Here is a 19,410-nt window from a genome sequence, read left to right on the forward strand (position 1 = left end):
GTGGTGTTTCCTTATTGCTCCCAGTCTTGCCACATTGTGCACTACCTGGAGTACACACTGGTATATGTCAGTGCAGTGTAAAACTAAGTGTACAAGCAGCTAACAAGTTGACCTGTCACTGACAGCAGCAGAAAGTGTGTATTTCAGTGACCAAAACAGAAAAGGTTTATCATCAGGAGAGCATGAATGTCCTAATTCTACACGTAGCACGAAGAGCGAAAGATTTCAATTAAAAAATTAAGGTTCCTATCCTAATTCCTGTTACCACTGGGATTCCATTCTGCAACGATGGGTCACTGGAGGCTAATCACCAAATAGCTTAATAAAATTCTGTATCTCAATAAATCATGTTCAACCTCAAAAGAAAAAAGAAAAGAAAAGAAACAGAAAGCAGATGAACAAAACTTTAAAAAAAAAAATGCTAAAGCTAGTCTCAAAAACCATAACAGGGCATCTGAATCTCTCAGTTTAACATTGCACCTGCTACTTTTCCCTGCAATCCAAGTGAGTTTGCGTCTGATACTGAGCAGCAGTGAAGTAAGTGGTGTTGTTTTGCTCTTACACTGCTGGGCTTGCTGTCGGTACATGGGCTAGCAGAGTGATAACAAGCTAGCCTAGCTGTTGACGTAAGAATGCCCCGGAGCCACAGAGATGGTTCACTGATTCCAACCACCTGCATACCACCTCTGAAGTGGCACGCCAACAGGACAGCAACTGCTCCTGCCACTAACACTGCTGTGTTAGCTTAAAGAGTTTGTAATTATCTCACACACAAGTGATTTAGCAGGGCAAACTGTGCCAAACACAAACATCTGCTCTCCATTTTTCTGCTTTGACTGCTCCAATATACCTCTTAATACTAAGATTACTGGAGAGCAATCGCTGTGTGCGTGTGAGTGTGCACCTATTCATCATAACTACCTTGGTAGTTTCCGCCTGTTATGTAAAATGATAAAATTCAATCAATATAGTCATTATAGCCCTATTGTGATTGGAATTAGATTTTCCTTCCAATTATTATGATAAGGATTATGAATCACATGTCCCTGCACCTCCCCTACATATGGAGCTCATCGAACCACTTGATCTGTATGTAGACAGCCTTGTTAATGAACATATTAGATAGATCATGCCCTGGCTGCTCACTCACGTCGCTGTCGTCCTGCCACACGTGTTGCATCTGAAGCTTTTCTGCTTCTGTTGCCAGCCTCTAAAAGAAGACAGACAGAAGGAGAGTAGAAGAGAAAAACACATTATGTAAGACCATTTTAATATTATAAAAACCTCTGAATTCTTTTGACTCTAAGGCAGCAACGAAAAAACTACAACTAAGTCAGCTAGAGAAATGGTGATCATAAAAATTAAATGCAGCAGATTTCATATGATTCTTAGCCAGAGTGTATTTCAAGGGAAAATACCACATTTCCCTCGAATACCTTCAGGTATGAATTAGAACCATTGACACCGAGTTGTGCTAAAATTAGACACCCACCTTCCATCTTCTCCCGAGATCTGATCATAATGACTAGGTTAATGGGTTTATAATGGTCCCAGTTTTTAATCTGTACATGGTCCAGAAATTCACTGTATTATTAACTGCCCTTGGGAAATATGAAATCCAGCTCTTTCTGCTTTTGTGTATGTCGCTATGAGTTTCGTGTCACACCCACACACACACACACACAAAATAGGCACATAATCTGATGGGGGCAAAGGAGTAAATTAATTCACTGTATCAACCCACTCCTCTTCTCATTCCATAATATAATTTTGCAGTAAGATTAAACACGACAGTCGCAAGAATCAGCGAGGCAGCACAAAGTCTGACTGTGAATCCCAGGATGGGATATTAGTCACAGTGTTTGTGATGAAAAATCAAGCTTCAAACACGATTTAGGCACGATTTGGAATCACTTAAACAAAATTACTGAATATAACACCAGATAGCTAATATTCTTGTTGCCATACAATAAGATATATTACACAGAGCTGATCTTTTTATGCAAGGGACAAAAGTCTAACGGAAATCACAGATAATGAGACAAACTTTAAAGTCACAACACATCATTTTAGCTATTTGGGAGAGTTGCCATTAGTTACCAAGTAAAACAAAAGCACTTGTTCTGTTATTGTTGAACAATTGGCCCCACATTTTCCTGGTGGTAGACAGAACTTCATATCAAAACACAAGTAAGAAGCATGAACATGCACCAAATATTGCACGTTACTGGAAAGCTAGAAAAAAAAAAGCCTCTGCTGATTTAAAATATCAATGTCCATAAAAAGAAAGAAAGAAAGAAATTAGATAAAACAAGCAGAAAGAGTAGCAGCTGCTCACATATTTGACTTCACATTACTAGTTATGCTTGTGCTCCGTACCCCATTATGCTTTCTGGAAGCTGAAAGCATCGCAAACCACGCTCTGGTTGTGTCTCATTAGGGGGAAATTTAGCAGCAGCTTTAAGAGATGGCGGGAGCAAAGGTGAAAACGCGCTACCGCTATGTCTGTGCAGTTATGGTAGGGGGGAAAAAAGGCTTCGGTATAGCTTTAATACACGGCATGTGGGCTACTTATAGGGAAAATATGTATACAACGTTCCTGGTAGCCACCTGCTCTGTCATTGCTCTGTTAGACAAGTTTTATGTTTATGACTCTCCACATGCACACAATCCCCCCCCCCTTTTTTTTTTTTGAGGTATATGAGTCTTGGCAGTGGGGTCATTCTGGTCTTTTTATTTGCACATGCACAAACACACAGTGCCTTTGTAGATTTTGTTTCTAGTTGCCAGTGGCAACCAGGCTGCATGGACTTAATGGGAATATCCTGTCAGTTTCCAGTCAGGTCACTAATGGTGCAAAGACAAATCAGTTTGTGTGTCGTTTCTGTGGTCACAAACCCACAGATGGCCATTTACTGTGGAAGCACTCCCATTTCAGCTCCAAGCATTATCGAAAGAATGAAACATGATAAGAAGACAAGGGCTTTGTGTGCATTTCTGTTGTCCGCACAAAAGCAATTTGCAAAGCATTTTCATCACATTCACATCATGTAAGTCTAGATATCAGTCGCAGCAGGTGAATGAAACTCATTCCAGCATACCTGCTCACACGTTACTAAGAAAACATAGTGTTCAGTACTTAAACACATACAGAATGCAGCTGCTCAACTTAACCATACACAGATGTCCACGTAACAACACAACAATAATGTGGTTGCATACAGTAAGTTTGCACACGCTCATAAGTGGGGATATGACAGCATACAAAATTAACCAATCACGCAGATATTTCCTCACATTTATGGATTTGCATGTCACAGCATAACTATGGCATGCAAAGAGCTTACAAAATCATTAAAGGGATCTTATTCCTGAAAGGTATGAGACAGTCATCAACAATTGAAGAATTACTACATTTCCAAGTATGAACATTTCTCCAAAACTGAACTGAAACCAACAATACTGGTCAGGAAGCCAGACAACTACATGCATGACGTCATGCACGATCACAAGTTAGAGCTGAGGCTTTAATCAAAGTAGATGGAATTATAAACAGTTCCAAATACCACTCGGTTTTTATACAAAACCTTCAGGCATCTGCTAGAAAGCAGGCGATTATGATGAATTTTATCTTTCAGTAGAACAATGACACACAGCATATATCTGAATCAACATCCAAATCTGGCCTCACCAGAAGAAGATTAAAGTTTTGGAATGGCCCAGCCAGAGCCCAGACCTGAATCCCACTGAAAATCTGTGAAATGAGCTGAATAGGGCTGTGCACAGGAGAAGCCCTCACACTCTGACAGATTTGGAGCAATACTGCAAAGAAGAGTGGCCAAATTTTTGCCAAGTTAAGATGCGGCATGCTAATTCCTACCCAAAAAGACTGACTGCTATATCACAATCAAAAGATGCTCCAACAAAATAAAAAGGGTATGCATACTGATCTTATTCCTTCCACTGAAATATTTCTTTGTTTTTTAATTAAAAGCTATGGATTACAGAGAGATACCTTCTCACAGGCATTTGTATTTACTATCATTTTACTTGGTATTTCCCTGCAGGCGAGACCTGCTGACCTACCTTTGACTCCTTTCACCCAGTAGTTAAAGGTGCCAGGTTGAATTTCAAGCAGCTGTACACACACACAAACACATGGCACAGGAAAAGGCATTTATAAGGATCTCAGCAGCAGATCGGGAGGTGAAGGGGTCAAAAGTGCCCAGCAGTTTCTTCCACCTTGTAGCTTCTCTTTTATGTCGAATCCACAGCCTCGCAGTGCCTTTCTACTCCTTTAAGCAGTTAAAGGTTTTTTAGAATTTACTGCTCAAAGTGCAACATAAACACATGTCAAACAGTACATAAAAGAAAAATGCAACACCAGTTATCTTACAATACATAATGAGAAGATGTTGAAATAAGGATTTGCTAACAAGCTGGCATAGAAATATACAATATGAGCAAATTTCTTTTAGCAAGACTAATGAGAACATTGTTGCGTTAGTGAGAAGATAATGAAAATGTAGCTTCATGCCTTAGAACCAAGTTACTTCAAGTTAGGGACCATCCACTTTTGTGGGGCAGTCAAATACAGGTGAATTCATTAGGACAGACATGCTACTGAATATGAGTTTTACTGATATATGTGCCAAAATGCTAAATTCAAATTGGCGCTACATCGCTGACATTTAGCAAATAAGAAAGAAAAAAATGTTTAACAAGCTTCAAGTGACCACTTCAGAACAGATCTTTCATAAATCCACTGAATACTTGGACACAGCCTGTGTGCGCTTGCACGTGTTTTTCTTCTGCTCGGAGAAAATGAGTCATGTCTTCTGTAATTCCTTTAATCTCCTTCTGATGTCACTCGACGATGAGGCAAACTGAATGTGTTATGCTACAAAAATGTCATTTCTGAGGACCCAGAGCAATAAACACCCATGAACTATGTGAGCTATAAACATTATGGCATGTATAAACTGAGCTGGCCTCAAAAGAATGACAAATAATGTGTAACTTTGCCCAAAAACAACAACAACTAACTCCAAACAAGAACTCTGTAGATTTATAGTGTATATTTTCTATTTGTTTTAGTCAGGGTTGCTATCTTTAGCACACTGTTGGAGGATAAATGTGGAAGAAGCTCTCTACTGATCAATAACACCTTACATTATGTTTTAATGCAAGGATGATTTGCCTGATGGAGATGAGTCTTTATATGTCGTAGTAAGGGTGGAGTATAGAAAGCAATGGAAAGAGTTTAAAGCCGAAGAAAATTGATAAAATTACAGTTAATGTATGTAAACTCTTATAATCACTGAGTCCCTCACACATGCTCTCTCTTTTTTATCCTTTGTCTGTGATCTAAGAACACTGGATTAAATATTGTGCTCTGAAACTCCTGTGATTTTGTAAGCACCACACAGAGATGTACTGTGTAAACATGCTTGCTTTACTGACACACGCTCCTGGCAGCCTGATTAGAGCATCTAGTACTGCCAGGACAGCACACACACCTGCCATCTCACTGATGTGTAGGGAGGCACGGGAGAGCAGAGGAAACATGAGCATCTGCTGTTGTGACTGGCAGCACTTTAGTCAGATCTATCCTGCTCAGCCTGTAGGGAGCCAGGAGGAGAGTGGTGAGAAAAAAGTGGTGAGAGAGGACATACATTTGCACACATTGCGCACACACACACACACACACACACTGGCACCAGAAGGAAAACAACTGTACAGTGAGTGCATGCAAGTTGACAAATTAACCCTATCTACACAACTCTGGTCTTTTAGAGAAGACATCACTCTCACCAACATACTAACTTAGCATGAAGTGACTTGTTAGAGACTGGTGCTGATCCACTGCTGTGCTGTGGTTTGACAGCTCATCTCTCCTGCAGCAAACTCTTCCAGCCGACCATGCTATCTGTGTGCCAGCTGGCTGCAAACAACTCCCAATTACAGCTGTACCCAGCTGGAAAGTTGATGTGACGGTTCTGCACATGGACACACCTACAGCCACTCACTGATTCGCTGTATGTTTCGAAAGAAAGGTTACCATTTTGATCGTCAGCGATTTGGCTTTACATATAAATATTTACGGATCACAACAAGAACTAGTTGAATGGTACTTACTTTAGCTCTTTCCTGAAGCGTGACGGAGCAGAGGCAGTGTTTTTGATCGAAACACTCACACACTGTGATAGCTACTGTTGCTGATTCAATTAAAAAGCACAATTTGACCAATATAAAGCAATTTTTTTTAAAAAACAACAACAAAAACAATGAAAACGGTCTTTTTCTGAGGCACTGCTATTGTTGCCTATATCTGAATGGGACTAAAGGTGACAGACAGAGGGAGATAGAGTTATAATGAACAAGAAATCAAATGTGCACTCCCCTCTGTATACATATACTGTATATCTGATAAGTTTCATGTAGGAAAACAGAGATGACAAACACAAAGCCGGAGCACTGCGACAGCTGGGCTGACAAAAGCAGCTAGACACACAAATACACACACAAGCACACACAGTCCAGGAAGTGGTGAATAATGAGTCACTAGTGGCCAAAATCTCTCTCTCTTTCTCACACACACACACACACACACACACACACACACACACACACACACACACACATACACACACACACGCACACACACACACGTGCACTCTTTATCTCATTGAGTCAATATTTCAAATATTAATGCTCATTAAGAAAGACAGGATTATGTTTGCACAATATTGCATCATGTCATTTAAAGCCTCTTAAAATCCCTACTGTGTGAATTCCATACTGAAGCTGTAACATCAAATGAAATCTATTAAACTGCAATATGTTTTGCAAAAGTTCTGGAGCCAAACTATCTGTTTTGGATACTCTTTGCATATGTGTGTATGTTGTTGTTCACTTTATATGTTTTAGAGTCCTTGGGCATACATAGCATTACTCAGTGACTAAGGGCACAGTGTCCTGAGATTAACTGCAAGTATAGGAACTACAGTTGGGAATTGTCTGGCATTTTCCATTCATAACCATTCAGTGATTAAATGAAATGCTGTAATGACTGCAGATAATTGACATGTGATGATTTTTTGGAGGATTACTTTGTTACAACCAAACAAGCAACTTATGATCCAGAACAGAATTAGCAGACAAACTGAAGACAATTCACCTATGATGTGATGAAGTGCGTCCCATTATTGGATTTGTTAAGTATTCGGGCAAGAAACCTCTTTTATAGAGTCATTAAATTGACAGTGAAAACACATGAAAATTGCGTTGAATTATTATCCTTTTGAATGATTTGCTCAACATAGTTTACAAGATCTTTACATTTTCTTCAGCTATGTTTATATGGTGTCTGATTTCATATCAACTGTGAGCTGCCTGACCCCCGAGGCAGTGAAGCGGCTATAAAAACACGAAATCAAGTCAGTGGATTCAGTAGTGTTTAATTTAAAAGTTCCTTTCTAAAATAATTTCTTGTTTTTCCTGAGAGGTGGTCTAATGCCTTTGCGAAATGCTGTAATTTGACACCAATATTTGCAGTTATCGCCTGTACGATATCAGCCAAATATAACGCCACTTTGCTCGTTTCAATTGTACAATTTCTAGAAGACTGTTTTGAAGTGTGATGATTTTTTTTTTTAAATATTTTGATTTAAAATATTTTCTCAGTTCACACAAATTCACAGTTTAAAAAGGGCTTACAAAGAGTTTTTTATATCATAGCATGATGACAATATACATTTTCATATTCAGAAGAGATTCTGAATCCACATCTCAGTTTTAGTGCACCTAAGGTGTGAAAAACACACTCAAAAATTATTCAAGTTAGTCAATCTATTTTTATTTTATTTCTGAAAATGCCAAAAAATATTATTTTTAAGTTTTGTTTATGTAAGTTACGTTTTATGTATATAAAGTGTTTGCTTGTATAAATATGGTTCAAAAATATGCAAAACTGTTACGTAGAAAACACCAAAAACATTCAAATAAATCGACATAGGTCCCCATGATAGTAGTGGGAATTCTTGAGGTTCTCTACATCTATTAGCATAAGATTTGAAAAAATCTGAGATTTCCCATAACTTTATTTTCATGTGTGTTCTCTGAGTACTGTCCAATGCCATGTTTGATTGTTTATTTTTGCCTTTCTTGCCTTGCTTCTCACAAGAGGCAATATTCTAACACAGAGGTGTCAAACTCCAGGCCTCGAGGGCCGGTGTCCTGCAGATTTTAGATAACACCCTGGGTCAACACACCTTAATTGAATGATTAGTTCCTAACCAGACCTCCTTAGAAATTCAAGACATGTGGAGGAGGTAATTTAGCCATTTGAATAAGCTGTGTTGGATCAAGGACACATCTAAAACCTGCAGGAAACCGGCTCTCGAGGCTTGGGGTTCCCCAACCCATTCACTATATGAATCAAAACCTTTAAGATCCTACTGCAATAAGCTTATTACTCAAAAAGGCCCACACTTGTGTAAGATTAAATTAGCATAATTAACCCGCCAATAATACATCAACAGCATGCGACATTCAGAAAATTTGTGTTTATTCAGCAATTTTGGGCTTTCACCAGCACTCAAGTGAAAGACAGCTGTTAGAAAATCAGTCATTATGCGATGTATCCTTTCTTCTCAGAAATGAATGTAACTCAGTACTTGAGCACAAATGGATAAACACTCATGTGAAACTGTACAAGCAAAACTGTTCTTATTTTATTGGACAACATCATTTAAAAAGAAACGTGTGAATGAGGAGTGCAATGACTGTCGTGTGTGTGTGTGTGTGTGTGTGTGTGTGTGTGTGTGTGTGTGTGTGTGTGTGTGTGTGTGTGTGTGCGCGCCTACCCTATGATTGGGACTCTAACAGCAGAGTTTAATGACTCACAGCATGTCATCCAGTGGAGGTTTAATAACGCACTTGCACACACTAGAGATCAGTGACTCCTCTGTAATTACGCACCGCTACATAACGCAACACTTAAAAGAGCTCTGTTTAAGTGCTTGCACTCATGCTCTCATCCTTCTTGGACAATTTAATGAACATGAATGCTCCTAGACAGCCAATTTTGTGTTTAATGCATGCATGTGGCAGATTAGGAGAGATGAGGGTACTTGAATGGCAGTTTTCTCATTTTGTTTGAACAGTGTGGAATGTTAACCGGGGTAACAAAAAGAAAGCAAGAGAGAAGTGATTCACTTAGGGAGTGAGGAATCTGTTTATGATGCCCATGTTGCTTAGCAACCAGGGTGTCATGGTTACCTGCCGCATCCATGGTCCAGGCACAGTGGAGAGCAAAAGCTCCCATGCGAGGGCAACACGAGAGACTAGAAACATTTTGTTCATTATCTCCCCACTAAAGCGTGAGCCGTCTTTCTCCTCTACAATTAAAAGTCAACTCAAACCTGCCTGACTGAAGGTAATGCCAACAGCCCACTCACAATTAAGGAAATGGGGTTTCTTATCGATGGAGAACCACTCTGAGAGTGATTTAAACCAGGGTTGGAGAACAACTGTTGTTTTTGTTTCCAAAATGGCCACCAATTGTGGCTCAGACTTTGGTGGGAAGCCAACGCCTTATGAATCTGCTGCCAAAGAGCTAATGCAATCCCAGGCCTGAAATAACCCTCACCAATCAATATTCAAATAGCCCAGGCCTGTCTGCGCTGTACCTTTGCACAGCCTTTTGCACTTTCTCTTTTGGATGGTGAAACGATTTTTTTTTTGTCTTTTCCCTTTACTTTCCTTGAGAAATATTTGCAGACCAACAAAGACCATCCCTGAGCAAGTTCCTCAGTCTTTTTTTCATTCTCTTATTCCTTCACAACAACTTTTCTGCAAGCCAGTTTGCTCTCTCTCAGCAGTCTGTCTGTGGGAGATGGCAGGCTGCCATATCACCATAAGCAGGTGTTTTTGTCAACAAGCATCCCTCAAGGTGGGCACAAAGCAACAAGAGGAGTTCCTCGAGGGCACTCACAAAGAATAACCTTCCACTTATCCCAACAAGTCAGTCATCCCTGTTAAGTCTTAGGTCATCTTGAGACCATCCATCAGTTAAAGCTAATAATGGCAGCTACTCTAATACTTCTTGCTTTTTATCTCTGCTTTTGAAGTTGTGTAATCTTAAGTGCAGCTAAAGTTTTTAAATGTAAAATAAATTAATTTGTCCGTGGTTATCATCAGTGTTGGGTCATGGGTCATCTTTGACAAAGGGATTTTTTTTTTTGGCAGTGAATTCATATAGGAAAAAATATTTATCCATGGTTTCTACTGTGTAATAAAACAGAATACATCAGTTAGTTATTCACGATCACAAAAACATCTGCATGTCCAGATGTCACATTGCACACAGTATGAAAAATATTCAAATAAAACAATGTATTAAGCATTTAGTCTTAATATTGTGTTTAGATGGCAAGTTTCAACTATGTTTCCAGCATTCCTCAAAGTTTCAAACAAAATAGATAAATAAATATTCTGATACTAACACCTGCTTCCTGAACACATTTTAATGGAAAAACAGTGACAATAGCAAAAGCTATCATCTGAGCTTTTTTCTCATTAGGATAAGCTTTAAAAACGGCTTTTCAGCATATTTCGCTAATTGCTAATAGTTCAGCTTCAGTAACTCTGCCATTCTGGTTTGCAGCCACTTGTAAAATTCCTTCTTTTAATGAGAAATATCGAGAAAATTCTGCTGGTGTCACTGTGGGGAGTGAAATGATCTATTCCACTGGGAGAAGTTAACCACTGGCTCCATCAAAGAGTACTGGTTAAGAGGAAAGCTTCAATAATTGATGAAAACAGAGTCATAGGTGGCCTGAATATCAGAGGGAGGCTATCTGCTGTCAAGGTAGGTAAAAAAAGAAGTAATGAACAAAGGTGTGCATGCACAAAAAGTGTGCGATGTGTAGATAAATTCATAATAAACCATGTGCATGATAGATGTTCAGTAGGGAAATTACCTTAGTCTCGGGTCTTAGTTTGCTTTACACCCACCCAACCATTTCAATTCTCCACATTCATGTTTCAACTATAGACTTCTTATAAAACATGACATACTCTGAAAAGTAAATCCTATGGAGAGTTTGAAACTTTTACTCTTGATGAGATTATAGTCTCACTTAACAACTTACTTAATGTAGCATGATGTTTATTTTGTCATTACGGTCCTATTGGGAGTAAAACAGACATAAACGCATGTATGATTTATGATTTATAAAGTAAGATGGACCTGCTTTGTGACAGACTATTCATCACTGTGTCTGAGATGGTGTGTAAGGTCAGGTCCACCCCTTGTTCGTCACGGTCAATTAAAAGAAAAAGAAAAAAAAAAAGATGGCAAATGCTTCACATCCAAAATGTGATGTCTCAGTGGCTACATCCATTCTTTAGATACAGTCTATGACTGCAATGACGCTCTTCTTCTCAGAAAAGGTGGAAATACGCGGTCTTATTTAACATAGGGCAAATGTCGTATTTCAAAACACTTCTTGTTCAAACATAAAGATGTAAAGCTACTCATGAAGATGATTACAGACTGTTACAGTGTTGGGTAATAGATGCTACAGTAAAGACTTGTGCTATTAAAAAGTAGGCTGTTATTTTACCACAGCAGTGGGAAACTCATTTTTCCAAGGGGCCACATGAGTAACTAGGATTGTTGTGGAGGGTCAGACCAATAAGCTTATAAAGAGACTAAATTAATATTGAGCAGATTATTACAACAGTCTCAGTTTCTCATGTGGCTCCTTAGGAAGATCAGTTGTCCACCTGTGAGTTATAACCTTGCCTACGGAGAAAAATAACTTGTTAGAGTATGTTTGCATTACCAAATACCATAAAAGTTTCTTTGCATTTAGCTGGTGCATATTGGTTACAGAATCCTCAGAGGCTGTGAAGCCAACTGTACATTTATCTCTAAGTGTATTGACTTTATCTCATTGAAGCAAGTTGATATTGACCACCTAACCAACATCAAGCTTATTAATTTCCCTTGGAGCAACATCTTTAGCTGAAATAAAACCTGGCCATTGTGGTTTGAGACCACTTCACTATCCAGAGCTCACTCGATACGTCATCAGCAGGCAGATCTATCTGCCAATATTTGCATTTTTAAACAGCCAACATATATAAATGTTCAAATGTAAACAAGAGACTAATAAGAATAAGAGAAAAAAAACACCAAAAACACTAAAAACCAGCTGGGGTGACCCGAGTCTGGCAAAGCGTAAATAAATAATCTATGAATTGTTTTGAAATAAAACTAGACTCATTTTAAAATGCAACATATAATCAAAGAAAGATAACATAAATAAGCACAGATAACATGTTTTGTGCATTAAGGGGGAAAAAAATGAAGTTAAAAATCCTATATTGGTGAGGCTCTGCCACTTTCTTCCTTAACAGACCTTCTTAACATGGATGAGGTACTTGTTTTAGCAGCTGATGGACACTTGCAGCATCACCCTGGAAGAAATTAATGTGAACATCCACAATGTAAAACCTCAACTTCTGCTAAAACACTGGCTCACATGACTGACACAACCAGATGATTGGATACCTTCTACTTATATGCCAGTTAATCAGAAGAGAAAACATGGCAAATGCAGATTACCAAATCAAATAATGTTACTCAACTAGAAAAATGTTTAGTTTCAGGTAGTTATAGTTTTGTAATTTAACATAAATTCAACAGGGAAACTATTTTTGCTAGTTCTTTTTAACACACTGTAATGCGGAAGGATACCACATACTTCTATATTCAACAGGAAGATATATAAAAGGACAGATAGGGCTAACACAGGAGCAGAGGGCAAGGCTAAAATGGGAAATTGGGAATGAAAAGTGACACAGAATCAGGATGAAGTGATGGCAAAAGAATTTAGCAGGGTTTGAGGCGGAAGAAAGAACAGGGCTGGCATGAAAGATAAAATGTGTGATCACAGCAGAGAGTAAGAAAGAGGAAAAGGTCAAGAGAAAGCTGATTTTGGATAAGAAAAGGTAAGGATGGCGATGCACTTATGCATGTGAGAGCACGCAGATGGTCACAAGTGGAGCTTAGCCTGTGTGTGAAGCAGTGAAGCTAAGCCACAACAGCAGCTGCCTAAAGAATCTGAGTCATATAGAGATCAGGAAGAAAACCCTCTCATCTCGGCCATACACGCGCGCACACACACACACACACACACACACACACACACACACACACACACACACACACACACACACACACACACACACACACACACACACACACACACACACACACAGAGCTAAACATATCAATACCTTCCTCAAAAATAACCAAAAAAAAAAAATCTAGCTACCGTACAGTTGCTGTCGATGACAACTTTTCAGGATTTCTCTGTCAGTACCGTGGTGGTTTCTTTCCTGCTGGGAATTTCAGTTTCACTTTACATCCTTTTAAGAACGACACATACTGAATACAAAATACTGTGGCATGACATAAAAGAGGCAAATTCTTTGATCACCCATGAGCTGTAAAGAGACAAAACCATGTCCCCAGTCAGATCATCAGCACTTTGGAAACATTAACTTGGAACGGTTGAAACAGATGAGCAAAAAGTGATGTTTAAAAAAGGCAAATGTATATAGTCTGTACAATAAAAGAAAAAGATTGGAGCAAGATTGACTGTGTTCACTGACAATTGATATCAGTCACATATAAACTGAGGGACACGTATACAAAAGTAATTGGACATTTGCAAAGCACCGCCCAGGAGAGCAGTTTGGTCAGTGTAAAGAGAAATGCCACTGCTTAGTTCAGGCGCAGCATTGCCTAAACTTTACAATATACATGATTTTGGTTGGTTTTAAAAATTTACAGTTTAATACTGTCTCAGCTTTCAAATTTAAAAATCATGTGAATTACTCTAAGAAGTGGAAATATTCTTACTGCACCGTTTTGATCTTAAAGGGTCTGAATACCTGAATCTGATCACAAAATACCTGAAATTAAATCAGAATGACTCACGTGGAGTTGAAACCCTACTTTTACATATCTGTGTGTGTTTCCTCGTTTATTCCTGCATGTGCGTGGTTGTTTATAGCAGGGCTGTGTGTCAGTTTAATAGCTTTGAAGGTTCAAACTGTGCTGTGTGAACAAAGAAAGAGTGCTGCCTGTTGCTGAGATGCCAAGATCCATTAGGCTTCTAGTCTCTTGTTTAGGGCCTCAAAGGAAGTGTAGCATATAGAGCACTCATGGACTTCCTACCACTTCCTTATCATCTGTGTTTCTCAAAGATCAGACAATTCAGTTCTTTCCTTTCTCCCAGACAAAAAAAGCTCTGCTCCTTCACATGTTCAGTTATGATGTGCGCAATCAGCCTTTCAACAGAACAAAGACAGAGAAAAAGTGAGGACTTAAAGATAAAAACAAAAAGATATGAGGGATGATGATATGGGAAAAACGACAGAGGATAGTAAAGGAGTGTAAAGTCAGAGAGGAGTGCTTTTTACCTCATAGAGAGCTATTATATTAGCGTAGGCCAGGTCAAAACATTACAGATGCTTGACTTCGATTTCCATTCATTATTTAGCTAAGTAGTCCCTGTAACAATTTATGGTCCTTTAGATAAATTGACTGCCATAAAGTTGACTCCGTTCAACTTCATTACACAAAATACATCACCACCACAACCTATATTCTTCAATGCTAATGCACTGACATTAAAACAGGAGCATATGGTGTTTGTTTTTTTTACACTTATATCATCTCTCTTTCATTTTTTGCTTCCAGCAAAGACTAAACAACTGGCACTAACTTCCACAGGTGAAACACACAGCAGATGGTGCTGATGAAATGTTAGAACACAGTCTGTAGTGCAACATCTATATTCCACTGTCATCAACTCACAGATAAGTCGTATTTAGTCTCCCCAGGTGTGAAGCAACAACACCGAAAGCTAATTGTCCCTAATCCCTTGACAATTATGAAGATGTAAGAAAAACAAAATGCCTGGCAGATATGATGGGTTAATCAATTAGATTGTAGCTATGGCAACAAGCTGTCAGCCTTAATTGGATATTCCGGGCCCTTTGAGTCAAATTGATCGAGGCTGGTAGCATCCCAAGGTCCTAATTTAGTTGGTGAGATACTGTTAAATGTAATTTAAAGGTACAGGGAAAGGTTGGATCAATTTCACATGCTGTCCTTTGAAAATAAAAAAGAAACAAGTGTGTCCAAGAGAAAATAATAATACTGGTCAAGACCTCGGTTAAGTGAGCGTTATCATTTTTTTATACAGTACAAAATACAAAGCACAGCAAAGGCTATACAAATTTTGATCCAGGACAAATGCAGATGATAGAGGAATCATTAATGCATATCTATTGAGCATTGAGCTGCTTATGAAGCATTTCAAAACCACAGACTTCCAGAGAGTATCACAGCAGTGGTAGAGGAGCAATCAGAACCATATTAGAAAGCATTATGGCTGTTATCATCTTTTTTGCCCCCAAAATTCGAGAGTTGGAAAAAAAAAAGACGTTATAGAAGTGACAGAAGTTGCAGTTCCTCTAGGTGCCACTTGAGTCAATCCCAACAGACTCCTGCATTGAAGTACTTAACTTTAGAGCGAGTTTCACATTCTAATAACTCATCTCAGTTAGGGCGTGCCGGCTCTGACTGGCAGGAGACCAGATATAGTGAGGCCGATCAGGCCTTACTTCCACTATCCTGAATCATTAAACTGAACTTCAAGTTACTGTGAGTGCTCTTGGAGCCTTTTAGAGCGTTTTTAATGGATTATCTTACTAACAATATAGTTTGTTGTCTGGTAAAGGCCATCCGAGACGTTTGTGCTTCACTTTTATTCAATGATATTCTAGTATTTAGTCATCCAGGTCATGATAGTCTAAGAAGCTTGGAAAGTTTGGAAAGCTGTGCTGCCAGTGCAGTTTTGAGATCCCTTCCCAGATGCCTCAACCCCAACTCACATCGTGTGTCAGGTGACCTTAATAGATCACATGATAAGGCCAGGCAAGGTCTCACAATGGTTTCACCTGAAACCATTTTTACACCTTGGCTCCTAAGGGATAATCCAGACTAGGGTTTAAACACCATTTGGTTTTACTTCTCGAACGAGAGTAAAACATCTCCAAGAAACTTAAAGAAGTCCAGTTGCCTTCTTTCCAAACTCCTTAGACATTCTAGTATTTTACTAGTCTCCTACAACGTAGATAATGTATGTGTATTTGTATTGGAACTGTTTTGTTTAGGAATGTAGCATGCTAACTAAGATAGCAAGTACTAGCCGATAATGTAGCACGCCACCCTTCCATCCATGTAACGTAACTCTCAAAGGTCCAGCATAACTTCTGTCATGCTTGGGAATAGAGTCCAAGAACATTGGGTAAGGTCATGGCAGCTATGTTCATCTTTTATACTGTCTATGTTTTTTTGTTTGTTTGTTTTGTTGTGTTTTTCCTGAGCCACAATTGACCATATTTAGACAAGAAAGTAAAGTTTTCAACTATTTCTTGCTAGTCTGGTTAGTATGTGGATATAAATTGTATAGATGCATCTGAGATCACTCCACTAATATAGCAACTTGTAAAAACACTTTAACATGCTGCAGAATTGACACAGTCAAACATTATATATGAGATAAGTGAATTTTAAATGCTTCACAAGACAAAAATACAATGAAAAGGTCCACTTCAATAACTGGCAAACGAACCCTAGCAACAGTTAGGTCTAAGATGTATAACAGTTTAAATAGATGAGTTTTATTAAAAAGTCAAACTAATTACTGTCATGGACTGAAAAATGCTTTTGTGCTTCTTCTTTTTTTCCTCTTCCAAGGCCTCTGAATTGTCCTCGCAGCCTTTCAATAACCTGCGTGAGGTGAACACGGTTCAGGAACACTTCTGTCTGTTGGGCTCAGACAAATGAGCCATAAAACCAGCCAGTATAGGTTAGGTATGAGGGCAGAACAGGCATCAGAAGTCAGAAAGACAAAGCTTTTCTCAAAGTTGAAACTAAACAGGGTCATTCGTGACCGTGTACCAACACAGACTGCTAACTCTGAATCAAGTATTGTGGGTGGAGGATGTTTGATTATAATAGATCAGCTGTGATGTTGTTCCAGAGGCTGTCCCAAAGAGAAATGAAGATAAACAGACTGTTTCTGTGTGTTTTCCTGGGCCGCTGTGCAAGAAGTCAAGCTGTACCTAATTTTGCAAACAGTGTACATTTTGCATTTTATGATTCCATCTTAAGAATTATGTCACCATGACAAAAGACGCAAGGGAAAACCTTCTCTTCCACTTAACTGATTTCCTATAAATTGCCAAAAGATCATAAGATTAAACTTACCTTTAGGGCTTCGGAGCGGTTAGCCAGCAGTCTCTCTATGTTCCCAGCAGCCGTTGCCACCAGCTCCTGCGCATTGTTGGACTCCACTCTGAAGTGCTTTCTGTGTTTATGATATATCTAAGACAGTCACAATAAAAATTCTGGGTCAGAAACAACGTAACATCTGTCTATTTTCTATTCACAGACAGATGTAGTGTAACTAAAATTAAGAACGTTACTCTGCATTATTGCCCATCTTCTATATTTCATCAGCCTCACTGACCAAAGCACAGTGATTTAGAAAAGAAAAAAGCCTTATGTAACTGTACCATTTACTCTGCTATGGAATATGTCCCAGCAAGAGTAATAAAAAAGCACAAATGCCAAACAGCCAATTATTTAGAAGCCTAAAGAGATTTCACTGTCCAACATTCAAAACACAGAGCTGAGGCATGTTCATGTAGGCACTCAGTGAAAGACTGGTATTAAAAATGATACTATTAAATGTTTGATTCGGATTGTACTAATACATTGTTTTATATTTGGAATTTGTGTATGTATAAATACATTTGAATTGAACATATTAATGCTAGTGATTACTATAGCTTTGGGGTGTTTTGAAAGCTGAAAATGAAATTTCCGCACTCGTGTGCATAAGCTGATACCAGCATTTGAGGTTGTAATTTACATGAGTCAGCATAACTGTTCAGGCAGCATTGTAACACCCCTTTTCAACTCCCCCTGTTTTGCACATTAATCTCATTCAGCTGCCCATAAGACTTCCAAATACATTTAATTCTTGTTTGGAGTGATACGCCATCCCAGAACATCAAATGAAAATAGGTTTTGTAATGATTTTTGCCATGTTTTAAGGCTGAATGCTTTTATTCTCAAATGGATCCAAAGTAGCACATGCATTATATCAATCAATGTGGATCTAAAAAGCTTCTTCTCCTTCTCATATGTTTGTGTTTTTGAGTGTTTAAGTGTCTGCGTGTGTGTAGGAGCTGTAGCTATCACAGTAGAGAAGTGAAGTTAATCTCATGTGAGTGTGTACAGTGTGCTGGTGAAATGAAATGATGCAGATGCAGCGTTATGTCTAATGAGAGACTACTATATGAAGACTGGTGGTGTGTTGTGACACCTGAGGTCGTGCAGAGAGAGCTAATGAGACTAAGAGTATTAAGTGACAGAAATTACACATAATATTTTGTTCTCGTCCTGTAAATATGGATTTGAATAGATATAAATTTATTTATAGAAATCGTTTGTGCACAGTTGGTGCAAACTGTAAAAACAATAACGATTTATTAAGCACAGTGTCAGTACTGGTATTTGGGGTGTATGATAGGTATATGATACCTATGTGTGAGACATGAAAAACTTCAGTTTTGTTAGATATTTATTAGTCTGGGTTAACCCCCATTCAATCTATATTGTGGGATGAACATAGTAGCTATGGCACAAGATTTTCAGAAAATTTGGCCTTGACTTTGAGGTTGAGATCACTGAGATTTGAACTCATCTGAGATGTTTAGTAGATACAAGTATTGTATGAATTTGAAAATGTATTTGTCGCTTTGTTCTTGAGTCACTGCATTCACAAACGTATGTGTCGCCTCCATCACCCATCAAAAAAAGCAGGCAGAGAATTAGTAGGACTCTTTGTGTTGGCTGTGTGGATGCTCTTAAATCTTTGCTCTGATCAAAAACATCAACCAAGAGCGTTGCACCCCTTTATCCACAAATAAGGAGAACTCACTCATATTTCAGTTCACATTTGAAATCTTACTTGGCGTATATGCATGACAGGCAGTCTTACCTCTATTAGGTCCTGCATGCCAGTGGCTGTGTCTGTTAAAGCGATCAAATCTTTTTGCATTTGGTCCACCCATTCCTTTATCCTGTGAACAGAAAAAGAAAGTAGCTGATCATTCCTTGGCTAATAGAAAGTCTAAAAAATTTTTTATTCATTTTGAATGCAGCCATTGCAATCATATGACCTAAGCTGGCCTTTATTGTTTACTATATCAATACCTATGCTAGATTATCTATATAGATCCACTGGA

General features: G+C 38.6%; 1 protein-coding gene and 1 long non-coding RNA gene across 3 annotated transcripts in view; one reads left to right on the forward strand and one right to left on the reverse strand.

Moving 5' to 3' along the window:
* cacna2d1a (calcium channel, voltage-dependent, alpha 2/delta subunit 1a) overlaps positions 1–19,410 on the reverse strand; it is a 100,451-nt gene that overhangs the window by 61,024 nt on the left and 20,017 nt on the right. For both annotated transcript variants that reach the window (XM_076876103.1, XM_076876104.1), the window contains exons 2-4: positions 19,164–19,245; positions 17,363–17,479; positions 1,151–1,210 (exon numbers count right to left, since the gene is read on the reverse strand). In XM_076876103.1, the coding sequence (XP_076732218.1) occupies positions 1,151–1,210; positions 17,363–17,479; positions 19,164–19,245 (259 nt within the window). The remainder of the gene's footprint in view (positions 1–1,150; positions 1,211–17,362; positions 17,480–19,163; positions 19,246–19,410) is intronic.
* The window catches only part of LOC143413304 (uncharacterized), a 40,386-nt gene that overhangs the window by 6,532 nt on the left and 14,444 nt on the right, over positions 1–19,410 (forward strand). The gene's annotated exons all lie outside the window — the stretch shown is intronic.

Source organism: Maylandia zebra, linkage group LG17 (genome assembly GCF_041146795.1).
Source record: "Maylandia zebra isolate NMK-2024a linkage group LG17, Mzebra_GT3a, whole genome shotgun sequence".
Lineage (NCBI taxonomy): Eukaryota > Metazoa > Chordata > Actinopteri > Cichliformes > Cichlidae > Maylandia > Maylandia zebra.